This window comes from Aspergillus affinis (genome assembly GCF_023601865.1).
Source record: "Aspergillus affinis strain CMG 70 chromosome Unknown NODE_47_length_219368_cov_88_841667, whole genome shotgun sequence".
In the NCBI taxonomy this organism is placed as follows: Eukaryota; Fungi; Ascomycota; class Eurotiomycetes; order Eurotiales; family Aspergillaceae; genus Aspergillus; species Aspergillus affinis.
The window spans coordinates 75006-87868 of record NW_026515828.1 but is presented as its reverse complement, the minus strand read 5'-3'; the positions used below and the strand labels follow the sequence as shown (position 1 = coordinate 87868).

At 51.8% G+C, this 12863-nt stretch overlaps 3 protein-coding genes across 3 annotated transcripts; 2 read left to right on the top strand and 1 right to left on the bottom strand.

Annotated features, from left to right (window-relative positions):
• Positions 1-112: 112 nt before the first annotated feature.
• Positions 113-1177, bottom strand: KD926_007711 (asparaginase; the record flags this gene model as incomplete). The annotated part of the gene is made up of 1 exon (XM_053100590.1): positions 113-1177. One exon carries the CDS (start codon positions 1175-1177, stop codon positions 113-115), a length of 1065 nt encoding a protein of 354 aa, XP_052955749.1.
• Positions 1178-2664: 1487 nt separating this feature from the next.
• Positions 2665-6636, top strand: ncr1 (sphingolipid transporter NCR1; the record flags this gene model as incomplete). The annotated part of the gene is made up of 3 exons (XM_053100588.1): positions 2665-2931; positions 3009-6462; positions 6533-6636. The coding sequence occupies 3 exons, from the start codon at positions 2665-2667 to the stop codon at positions 6634-6636; spliced, it is 3825 nt and encodes a 1274-aa protein (XP_052955748.1).
• Positions 6637-7822: 1186 nt separating this feature from the next.
• Positions 7823-11433, top strand: KD926_007709 (putative importin beta-4 subunit; the record flags this gene model as incomplete). The annotated part of the gene is made up of 3 exons (XM_053100587.1): positions 7823-7868; positions 7955-10283; positions 10518-11433. 3 exons carry the CDS (start codon positions 7823-7825, stop codon positions 11431-11433), a joined length of 3291 nt encoding a protein of 1096 aa, XP_052955747.1.
• Between the last annotated feature and the right edge of the window lie 1430 nt (positions 11434-12863).

Genomic DNA, 12863 nt, shown 5'->3' with positions numbered 1-12863 from the left:
AGCTTTTTTTCATATTGCTCATCTTCCAAAATATTTCAATTATCTATGAGGTGCATTGGACATGCCGACTTGATTTGCGGGACCTGGAACACTCCCATCTCTGGCCTATCTTTCAACCCACAGCTCGAATACTGAATGAATTGGATGTTCCGCCCGTGACCGCACCAGCAGTATTGAATACTTGGGGTTCGTGAAAGCTTGCAAGCTTATTGCGCATGTCTGCCGTCCCGATCCGAAGCTGCTCGAGTATTTCAGCCACGGCTGAATAGAGAATTCCAATATTGCCGTCTTCGATTTTGACTGCGATTCCAATCGCACCGTCCGCCCCCAGCTGTCTCGTTTGCTCTGAAGCGCATATGCCTATTCCATAACAACCATCTGCTCCGATTTTGCCAATGAGATCACCTTGAAATGCCTCCATAAGCACGGTACAGAACCTGCCTTCCCCACCAACTAGGTCGGGATGATCCGCCATCGCCCGGAATATCCGTACCATAGCTTTGGTCCTCTCGGAAGCGTTGGGGTTTCGTTCTGTCTCATCTAACGCTGTTGCAATCGTAGCATATATCTTGGCCATGTATTTCAGGGGAAAGGCTGGCACGGGAAGGTTGCAGCCATCAATGCTCCATTTCACTTTATCCTCGTCCAGCCCACACAGTTCCTCAACGACGTGCTTCACCCGCACCTGCATCGGATGAGCTGGGAGATGATAACCTTCCAAATCAGCACCAATCGCCTTAGAGCCAGCCAGCATACCCGCATGTTTTCCCGAGCAATTGTTACAAATTCCTGTGGGTGTATAATCCCGCTTGATCCAATTCCGGCTCACCGTCTCCGACAGCGCAGGGTGTCCGCCACAACGCAGATCCGTTTCGGTGGCAGGGACCTTGGCGAGCATTGCACGAACCCGAGAGATATGTTTGTCTTCACTATTATGCGAGGCACACATCAACGCCAGATCTGCATCGTTGAAACCGCATTGCTCAAAGCCACCGGTCTCGAGGATCGCAAGCGCTTGCGCTGGTTTGGCGGCTGAGCGGGCTAGGGTTATGCGTGTGGGATCGCCGACGGCGTATAAGAGCTTGCCGGTGGCATCGGTGACTGCGGCGTGGACTTGATGGTGGTTTTCGACGACCTCTCCTCTGTACGTGATGACATGGTCTTTGGTTTCTTGCATTTCTTCCGGCGTTCTTTGGATAGCCCTGATTTCATTAGCTTTGATAATAGTGGGTTCGGGAGAGAGTGCACCTTTCAATTCAAAATCAAGAGGGCCTGAATTTTTGAATTGATTTAAAAGGAGAAGTTATTTCGCATATTTCAAACGCTTCAAAAAGAGACATCTCCCATCTTATACCCACAGAGACTGTCATTGTCTGGAGAAGGGCTCGCCGTATTTGTGATGACGCTATTCCCTTTCGGGTGAACATTTGCGACGCCAGGCTCAAATAGGCACAGCGATATCTTACAAATCCACTTGGCCTCTCAATTTCTTGTATTCAATGGAAGAATTATATAATTTGTTCATTTCATTGTTCCTACTTATCACACAGGCCAAATGTTGTTGGAAAAGCACGACGGCCAACTTAGCAAGGCAATAAGGCAGCAACTACCCTACATAGGTTAGCGCGTTTCCGTATCGGGAAAGCAGCTGCAACAGCAAAGCAAGGATCAACACTTCGTTTGCAGTGCACAAACTACAACTAAGTGGGCAGAAAAGCGTCTACAAATCACGGGAATGAGGCTAAGCTTATAGATTTTCTATGTTATGCGTTCAAGACTGACATAGTGGGACGTCAATCCCGGAAGGTTTGTTGTTTCTAGGCCAGTATCTCCCATATTGCACCTAGCAATAACTTAAGCACTTTCTCTATATCCAAAAGTAATGATAAAACCAGTAGCGCTTGGCAGCCTGGCCTAGAGTTCCCATATACATTTACCACCCATAAAGACGATCTACGTGGAACATTCACAGTTTCTGAATGCATGATCTTGCCACCTGGTGCCCAGAATATATAACTGTCACCAACCAGAATCCAGATGCTCTACTCCGCACAACGCAACAGTTGCACAAGAATTAATACAAATCAAATCCCAGGGCAACCAATAGCCTCATCAGTGCTACATAGTCTGCCGTCGTGAGCACCCGTAGTTCATCAGTTTCGCGCACGTCTAGTCGGGATGGACCGAGTGCCTGACGTTAGCGCCCGACGGGACAGGATCATCCCGGATTCTTGAGTCTTGAGGCACTCAGGCAAACAACCTTCTCCGCTTACGTATTTGCCGTCTCCGCCTTTTCTCCTCTTCCTGCTTTCTCCTCCCTTCATCTTATCTCTCCATTGCTGCGCATGGGTTCGAGACAGTGATGCCGATGACCCAACCACCCATGAATGTCCCCTGCATTTTAGCCTAATTGTTTTGCTTTGCCCGACTTATCCCCTGTCGAGATTGCGGTCTCGACCCGGAATTATCACGCGCATTCTGCCAAGTACGGCTGCTATCTGAGAGCTCCGAGCATCATTGTTGCGTGACGCCACCGTCATCCCATTCTCGTTTTCGCGACTTCAGCGCTCCCTCATTCCCTCTGTTTCAACTTCGGATGATTTTCCCTGTCTTCAATATCACTCCATCTTGCCGGTTTCATCATCGTAGACGCCCCTGTTAACGATGCGGGGACTCCGCTCGATCCCCATCGTCGCGGGCCTCGGCTTGCTCCTCCTGCCGCAAGCCTTTGCCCAGGGCGAGACTAAGGTTCACGAGAAGGGTCGCTGCGCTATTCGTGGCCAATGTGGAAAGCAGTCATTCTTCGGAGGGGAGCTACCTTGTCCTGACAATGGACTTGCGAAGGAGCCAGAAGCGGCGGTGAGGAAGAAGCTGGTGAGCTTGTGTGGGAGTAAGTGGGAGGAAGGACCGGTCTGCTGTGAGGGTGAACAGGTGAGCAGTGCACAGCAACCTTGAATCATCTGCGTGATTGTGCCGTTAGTGATGCGCTAACAATTTCTGAATTCTAGGTCGACGCGCTGGCTAAGAACCTGAAACTCGCCGAGGGCATTATCGCATCTTGTCCCGCATGCAAGGAGAACTTCTTCAACACCTTTTGCACGTTCACCTGCTCGCCGGATCAGTCGCTCTTTGTCAACGTCACGCAAACCGAGGAGAAAAGTCCTGGAAAATACCTGGTGACGGAGTTGGACAACATCTGGTCGGAAGAGTACCAAAGCGGATTCTACGACAGCTGCAAAAATGTGAAGAATGGCGCGTCAGGCGGGAAAGCTATCGATTTCATCGGTGGCGGGGCGAAGAACTACAGCCAATTCGTGAAGTTTCTGGGAGACAAGAAGCTGCTGGGCAGCCCCTTCCAGATTAACTACCACACCGAGCCGGTCGCGTCAGATCCCCAGGGCATGGAGGCGTTGCCCATCAAACCGAAGGCGTGCAATGATGCCGACGAGGCGTTCCGCTGCTCTTGCGTGGACTGTCCGGCTGTCTGCCCGGAATTACCGGCAGTGGAAACCGACGATCATTGCTATGTGGGTCTTCTACCCTGTCTTTCGTTCTCGGTCATCCTCATCTACTCTGTGTTTTTGTTATTCGTTGTCGCCCTCTCCGGCTACTTCACGTACAGAGAGCGACGCTACCGCAAGCCCGAACGGGTTCGACTCCTTCAAGACCCGACTCCAAGCGACGACGAAGACGAAGCTGATATTGTTCATGCCGGCGGTTACCTCGAACAGCCAAGTGGTGTATACAAAGTAAACACCGCTTTGGACATCTTGTTTAATCGCATTGGCGGTGCGTGTGCTCGATTTCCTGCGATCACCATTGTTTCCAGCATTCTGGTAGTTGGCTTGTTGAGCCTCGGCTGGCTGAGGTTTTCCGTTGAGACGGACCCTGTACGACTCTGGGTCAGCCCCAGCTCGGCTGCTTACCAAGAGAAGGAATACTTCGATACCAATTTTGGTCCTTTTTACCGGGCCGAACAGGCTTTCGTGGTCAACAGTACCGAGGACGGAGATGGTCGCGTTCTCAATTATGATACCTTGAGCTGGTGGTTTGATGTCGAGTCTCGCGTTCGTCGGATGATTTCGCTGGAACGCGAGCTTATATTGGATGATGTATGCTTCAAGCCCACGGGCGACGCTTGTGTAATCCAATCTCTGACAGGTTACTTTGGTGGGTCGGTATCGAACCTCGACCCCGATACTTGGGAGGATCGGCTGAAGCATTGCGCGGAGTCTCCCGGTGACGTGAGCTGCCTTCCAGATTTCAGTCAGCCCCTCAGACCTGAGATGCTGCTGGGTGGCTATGAAGAATCGGGAAATGTCTTGGATGCACAAGCCATTGTTTCCACCTGGGTTGTGAACAATTACGCCCAAGGCACCGAAGGCGAGGCAAACGCCATTGACTGGGAAGATAGCTTCAAGCGTATTTTTGACGTGGTGCAAGAAGAAGCCAAGGAACGTGGTCTCCGCGTCTCTTTCAACACTGAAATCAGCGTTGAGCAAGAACTCAATAAGTCAACCAACACTGATGCGAAGATTATTGTCATCAGCTATATCATTATGTTTATATATGCCTCTTTCGCCTTGGGCTCGGTTACTGTGACCTGGAGATCCCTGCTTGTGAACCCTGCCAACGCCCTGGTCCAGTCGAAGTTCACATTGGGCATTGTCGGAATCCTTATCGTCTTGATGTCTGTTTCTGCTTCAGTCGGCCTTTTCTCTGCTGCAGGGGTTAAAGTGACTTTGATCATCGCGGAGGTCATCCCCTTCCTGGTTCTGGCTGTCGGAGTGGACAATATATTCTTGATAGTTCATGAATTTGAGCGCATCAACATCAGCCACCCGGATGAGGAGATTGATGAGCGAATTGCCCGGGCGGCGGGCCGGATCGGCCCTAGTATTTTTCTCTCAGCCATCACGGAAACATTTGCATTCGCCCTTGGCGCCTTCGTTGGAATGCCTGCTGTGAAAAACTTTGCCGTCTATGCCGCGGGAGCTGTCTTTATCAATGCTCTTCTACAAATCACCATGTTTTTATCTGTGCTCGCCTTGAACCAAAGACGGGTTGAGAGTCTTCGCGCGGATTGCATTCCATGCTTGACCGTGCGCAAGGCACATTCTGGCTTGACCGACGATCAACTCTTCGACGACCAGGACGGAGAGGGCATATTGCAGAGGTTTATCCGGCAGGTCTACGCACCGCAACTTTTCGGTCGCAGAATCAAGGTGTTGATTGTGATCTTGTTCTTGGGAATTCTGACGGCTGGCTTGGCTCTGATTCCCGAGGTTGCGCTTGGGTTAGATCAACGCATTGCTCTTCCAAGCGACTCCTATTTGATCCAATATTTCAATGATTTGGATGCCTATTTCGGAAGCGGTCCTCCAGTTTATTTTGTGACGCGAGATGTCAACGTGACCGAACGAAGCCATCAACAACAGCTCTGTGGGCGGTTTACCACCTGCGAGGAGTTTTCGCTCCCCTTCGTTCTGGAACAAGAATCCAAACGGCCTGAAGTCTCTTACATCTCTGGATCGACTGCCAGCTGGATTGATGATTTCTTCTACTGGCTCAACCCCCAACAGGACTGCTGTAAGGAGGGTGACAAGCTTTGTTTCGAAGACAGAAGCCAACCATGGAACATCTCTCTTTATGGCATGCCAGAGGGCGCCGAGTTTGTCTATTACGTTGAGAAATGGCTTGACTCCCCCACCGACGCCTCGTGTCCCTTGGGAGGAAAGGCGCCCTACAGTGATGCCCTTGTCGTCGACCCCAAACGGGCCATGACTAATGCGAGCCATTTTAGAACCTCGCACACGCCTCTCAGGAACCAGGAAGACTTCATCAACTCCTACAAAGCTGCTCGTCGCATCGCAGACGACATTTCCAAGGAACATGGCATCGACGTATTCCCATACTCCAAAGCTTATATCTTCTTCGATCAATATGTATCGATTGTGCAACTGACGGGCACACTCCTTGGTTTCGCAGTTGCCATCATATTCGCCATCACATCTACGGTTCTAGGATCCGCGGCCACGGGAGCGGTGGTCACGGTGACGGTCGTTATGATCGTGGTAGATGTCATCGGATCCATGGCCATCGCCGGCGTGTCGTTGAACGCCGTGTCGCTGGTGAACTTGATCATCTGTGTTGGCATCGGGGTGGAATTTTGCGCGCATATTGCTCGCGCCTTCATGTTCCCCTCCAAGGCTATTCTGGAGAAGGCGCCCACCAAGTTCCGGGGCAAAGATGCCCGAGCGTGGACGGCTCTGGTCAATGTCGGTGGTAGTGTCTTCAGTGGTATTACCGTCACCAAGCTGTTGGGCGTGTGCGTCCTGGCTTTTACTCGGAGTAAAATCTTCGAGATCTATTACTTCCGAGTGTGGTTGGCGCTGATCTTGTTTGCGGCGACCCATGCGCTCATCTTCCTACCGGTAGCGCTCAGCTACTTTGGCGGAGAGGGTAAGTCTTCTTGAGCTTCTTTGCTACAACATATCCAGAACCTAGAGCCGCGTACTAATTTTTATCCTAGGATATTCCGACCCTGGATCCGACGGAGGTCTAGAAGAGAATCTTGCGTCCCGGGGCTATCGTTCCCTGCTGGTTGACGACGGATACGATTCCGAGGAATACTAAGATAGAGACGGATCTTCACTGAGGACCGTCGCTGTTTACGGAGTACACCTAGATATAATCTGGTGATTTTCACGTTTTATGGACCGATCGACTAATGACACTACTTTTCTGCGCGTTCAACCCTCGGAAGAGTCAGTCCACTAGACCCACCTCTCTTGGCTAGCACAATATTATGGGGACTGTCGCGAATCACAGCCGGAGTTTTATGGATCGAAACGGCGTTTGGTAATCATGGCAACCGTCATAGTTTGCGGATTGCTTCCATTTGTTTCTAATATGAGATTGAATTTTCTTACCGCTCCCCTTGCTGTGTACGAATGACGTCGTATACCACTACTCCAGACAGGAACTGTAGCCACCAGAGCAAATAGTCGCGTTTTGTATAGTTTTTACTGTTTGTTTGGAGACAATTAGCCACTTCTAGCCTACGCGGGTAAATCGTCATAAACTTTCCCAGGGAAACGGCCTGGTCCGGTGAATTTTATGTCGGGCTGAGGGATTTCTTCGGTTTGGGTCAATTAATAGTTCCAATTAAGCCCGCTAGACTGTAAACAGGAGAGTAGTACTACAGGGACTATACCCAACTAATTCGAAACCCCCTGTTTACCGAGATTATATTGATCACGAAGAAAAGAAAAGAAAGACAATTAACTAGTGTGAGGAGAGATATTGTGAGAACCTACCAGGAAAGGCATAGGACAGCCCTAAGTCCTCAGAAACAACATGCAACATTCCAGGGTGAATTATTCAGTGTGCGCGGTGGGGACGGGCGAAGAGAATCGCGGAGTCGCGGTTGGGCAGCGACCACACGTGAACCTCGACCGCGCTAGAAGAGAAATGAAAGGGAGAAAGAAAAAAAAAAAAAAAGCGGATTCTCCCTAAACTTTTTTCCTTTGGTTTTTTTTCATCTCTCCCCCCTCCACTTCTTTTTCTTCTTATTCTTCCTCCCTTCCCCCTTCTCCTTTCTTCTCTTCTCATTCCTCCTTTTTTTTTTCTTTCCTGTTTTTATCTCTTTCTTTTGTTTTTAGTGATACCCTTTGAGCTGCCTGTCTTCGTGCAGACAGCTCATTCATTCCAGTACAGGAGCCTCTGTTTATTCAGTGAGGGCCTGGGAATAACCCCACGTTGCAGAATTTTTTTCTGCCTACTTGATCTTTGGAAATATCTTGATTAAGTGTCTCCAATCATGGATCAGCAGAAGTTTTTGACGCAGCTTCAGATCGTCTTGAATCGTGAGTCCCCTGACTTTCCTGGGTGAGAATTACACTTGCCTGTCGACTTTGTCTCATCCCCTGGTACTAACGTCGACCTTTTTCAGCTGCTCAGGGAAACGTCAAGGAAGCCACCGGCATCCTTCAGCGCGAGTTTTATAACAAGCCTGAATCCCTCGTTCTCCTCATCCAGATCACGACCAGCCATGAGGACGCGAACCTGCGACAGCTCGCCGCTGTTGAGGGCCGTGGCTTGGTGAACAAGCACTGGGTGTCGATTCCCGCCGGCCAGAAGCCTCAGATCCGTGAGCAGCTGCTCCGTTCCACGATGGGCGAGGCTCCCCCCCTTGTCCGCCACTCGATCGCTCGTGTTATCTCGGCTATTGCCCGCGTTGACCTGAACGACGGCGAGTGGGCTGAGCTGCCCAACTTCCTGGTGCAGGCCGGCAACAGTGGTAACAAGGACGAGCGTGCCGTGGCCATCTACATTCTGTTCACCATCCTTGAGACGCTCGGCGAGGGCTTCGAGGAGAAGTTCCAGGATTTGTTCAATCTGTTCAGCAAGACCATCCGCGACCCCGAAAGCGAGGAGGTCCGCATCAACACTCTGCTTGCCCTGAGCAAGCTTGCCATGCACCTCGATTCCGAGGAGGACATGGGCCCCGTGCGGTCTTTCCAGGAGATCCTGCCTTCTATGGTCGCTGTGCTCAAGGATTCTATCGACCAGAACAACGAGGAGCGTATCATGCAGGCCTTCGAGGTCTTCCAGACCCTTCTGGGATGCGACCCCGCTCTCATGACCGTTCATCTCAAGGACCTCGTTGTCTTCATGAACGAGATTGCTGCCAACACTCAGGTCGAGGAGGACACCCGTACCCAGGCCATCAGCTTCCTGATGCAGTGCGTGCAGTACCGTAAGATGAAGATCCAGGGTATGCGTATCGGTGAGCAGCTCACCCGCACTGCTCTGCACATCGTCACCGAGCTCGGCGACACTTCCTCCCAGGATGATGACATCACCCCTGCTCGTTCCGCTCTGGGTCTGCTCGACATGCTCGCTCAGAGTCTGCCCCCGAGCCAGGTTGTCGTGCCCCTTCTCCACTCCCTGGGCCAGTACTTCAGCAGCCAGGACCCCGACTACCGTCGGGCCGGTATCATGGCCCTGGGAATGTGTGTTGAGGGCGCTCCCGACTTCATCAGCACCCAGATGCGCGAGATCTTCCCCATGGTTCTGCAGCTGCTCGCTGATCCCGAGCCCAAGGTTCGCCAGGCTTCGCTGCACGCCGTGGCCCGCTTGGCCGACGACTTGGCCGAGGACCTGAGCCAGGAGCACGAGAAGCTCATGCCTTTGCTCTTCCAGAACTTGGCCAGCGCCATGCAGGAGTACAAGGGTGAGGAGGACGGCCCGACCGTTGACATCATGAAGGCCGGCATCAGCGCCATCGACGCCGTCGTTGACGGTTTGGACGAGAAGGATGTTGCTCCCTACCAGGGTGAACTTGTTCCCATTCTGCACAAGCTCTTCCAGCACCCCGATTTCAGAATCAAGGGATTGGCCGCCGGTGCTCTTGGCTCTCTGGCCTCCTCCGCTGGTGACTCTTTCCTACCTTTCTTTGATGAATCGATGCACCTGCTGCAGGAGTTCGCCACCGTCAAGGACAGCGAGGAGGAGCTGGATCTGCGTGCCAGCGTGACCGACGCCATGGGCGAGATGGCTGGTGCTGCCGGACCTGAGCGCTACCAGCCCTACGTTGAGCCCCTCATGCGCGCTACCGAGGAGGCTCTCCACCTTGGACACTCCCGTCTCAAGGAGAGCACCTACATCTTCTGGGGTGCTATGGCCAAGGTGTACGTCGAGCACTTCGGTCCCTTCCTGGACGGTGTTGTCAAGGGCCTGTTCGACTGCCTTGAGCAGGACGAGGATGACCTTGACGTCTCGTTGGGTGAGGCCGCCAAGGACCTTGTCGGTCAGGAGGTTACCATTGCCGGCCGCAAGGTCAAGGTCGCAAGCGCTGACGACGACGAGCCGGTCGGTGAGGACGGTGGTATCGAGGACGTTGATGTCGACGAGGAGGATGAAGACGCCTGGGATGACATCACGGCCACCACCCCCTTGTCTCTCGAGAAGGAGATTGCCGTCGAGGTCATCGGTGACCTGGTTACCCACACCAAGTCTGCCTACCTGCCCTACTTCGAGAAGACCGTCGAGGCGGTTCTGCCCCTTGCCGACCACCCTTACGAGGGTGTGCGCAAGAGCACCATCAGCACCATGCACCGCTCCTACGCTATGCTGTTCGCGTACGCCGAGGAGAACGGCCAGATGGCCAAATGGCAGCCCGGTCTTCCCTTGCAGGTTGAGCCTGCCAAGGAAGTTAAGAAGTTCGGTGAAATCCTCATGACTGCCACCGTCAAGATGTGGACTGAGGAAGATGACAAGTATGTATTTCATATTTTCCTTTTTTGTTTTCCCCCGCACCCCTTGAACAACTCTAGCCTCTTCAATGCGGGTCAATTTTCGATGATGAACACATTCGTTTTACCCAGCTCACTCAGACACGTAAAAAACGTGGTTGATGCGAACGACGATTAATCTACTCCTGAGAAAATTTTGATACTTTCGTGTTCTTGATGATTATGGTCCTTCGGGTTGCTAACCAGATGAACACCTAGGGCTACCGTTGCCGACATCAACCGCAACATGGCTGAGAACCTCCGCTACTGCGGTCCCTCTCTCATTGCTAACGAGACCACTCTGCACAACGTCATCCAGATGATCACCGATATCATCACCAAGCAGCACCCCTGCCAGCTTGAGTTCGGTCCCGAGGAAGAGACCCTCGAGGCCGGCGAGGAGACTTCGGAGTTCGACTGGGTTGTCGTCGACACCGGTCTTGACGTCGTGTCTGGCATGGCTGCCGCTCTTGGCCAGAGCTTCGCCGAGCTGTGGAAGATGTTCGAGAAGACCATCCTCCGCTACGCTGGCAGCTCCGAGTCTCTTGAGCGTGCTACCGCCGTCGGTGTTCTCGCTGAGTGCATCAACGGTATGGGTGCCGCTTCTACCCAGTACACCCCTGGATTCCTCAAGCTTCTGGTGCACCGCCTGGGTGATGAGGACCCCCAGACCAAGTCCAACGCTGCCTACGCCGTTGGCCGTCTCGTCGAGCATTCCAACGCGGATGCCGAGATCGTCAAGGAGTACCCCACCATCCTCAGCCGCCTCGAGTCGTGCTTGAACCAGAACGTCTCCCGCCTTCAGGATAATGCCACCGGCTGTCTCAGCCGCATGATCCTGCGTCACCGCGAGAGCATCCCTCTCAAGGAGGTTCTTCCCGCTCTTGTCAGCCTTCTGCCCCTGAAGAACGACTATGAGGAGAACGACCCTCTGTACCGCATGATCTGTCAACTGTACAAGTGGGAGGACCCTACCGTCCGGGAGCTTACTCCTCAGTTCCTGCCCATCTTTCAGTCCGTCTTGTGCGGTGACCAGGACCAGCTCGAGGACGAGCGCCGTGCCGAGCTCATCGAGCTTGTCAAGTGGCTGAACCAGATGCAGCCCGGCGCTGCTCCCTGGGCTGAGCAGCTGTAAATTGCAGCGTACCCCCGGGTAACTAATGGCTTGACGACTCGAAAAAAAAAAAATTAAAATTATAATGCACGGATAGATGGGACATGTTTTCAAAAACTGGAAGGAATTACGGATAACTCTTAGACGATACCCCGGCGCGCATGGAAGGTCCAGCTCCCTTGCGAAGTGCGCGATATGATAGAAAAGGGATGTATGGGATGATTTATGAACAGAACAAAAGTTGTACATAGTATTTTACTGTGCACATTGGATTGATGATATTTTTCACTTTGACTTTTCTTTCCCTTGACTTCATAAAATTGTGTAGTTTGATTCGCATCTTTCTCAAACGGCCATAAATCGGACCCGAGGCATCCAACGGTGGCTGAGATCTCCACTTGCCGTTCCTTGGCTCTGACGTCGTCTGCCTTTCCTCTTTCTCCTGCCCCAGACCGACTTCTTCATGCCTCACTTTTCCATCTTTCGGTCTGATCGCACCCAACTGTAAGTTTCTATTTATTACCTCTCCGCTCTCTGGTCTTTGTTTCAGTTTTGTCCTCTGTTGTACCTGCTGTGGTCCTCGAAGCGTGTGATTAACAATATCCATCTCATTCTCTAGCTCCAACCTCGGTTCAGGCACCTATATTACCTACGCCCTACGTCCTTGTCCATTCATCCATCCAACTCAAATCCAATCCTATCGTCCTGACCGACCGACCGACCGACCGATCCATCTGTCTCTCTTCTTGAATCCTACCGTCTACCATCCATACAAATCGATCAATCAACTGAAACAAATCAAATCAAATCAACCAAAATCAAATCATAATGGGCACCTCCACCTTCTCCTCTCCAGTTAACTTCACCCTCCCGTCATCGGCCTCCGGCTCGTCTATCAAGAAGCCGATCAAGACGGTCCAGAAACCTTGTTTCGGGTGCGATTGTGGAGACGAGGAGTGTGATTGTTGTATTTGTACGGTTATGTGAGATGAGATGGATCGATATGCTATTGACTGGGATGGTATGCATGGGATGGTATAGGATGGGATAGATGGTAAGTTGTTCGCATTTTGGGATTGGGGTATCATGATGGATGGTGTGAGATGAGATGAGGCTAATCAATGAATGGGTGTAGATCGGACAGACGGGACAGGGACATGTTGATCATGATGTGATGTGAAGGTGGTTAGTGGGCTAGGCTAAGCGTCGCATAGCAGATCATGCTGTTGTCTTGTCGTTCTGGCTGTCTTCTTGGGTTGGCTGATGGTATGGTTGGGCTGTGTTGGTTGGTGTCTAGAGGGAAGAGAGGGTTTATGTGTAATGAGTGTTTTGCGTTATTAATATCCATTTGTAGGCTGGCAGGTAGTATCTACCCTGTGCCTTTTTTTGAACGTTTCTTTTTTTTTTTTTTGGTTCGTTAGAATTGTGTCTTTGGACTAGGTCAGGTGCCT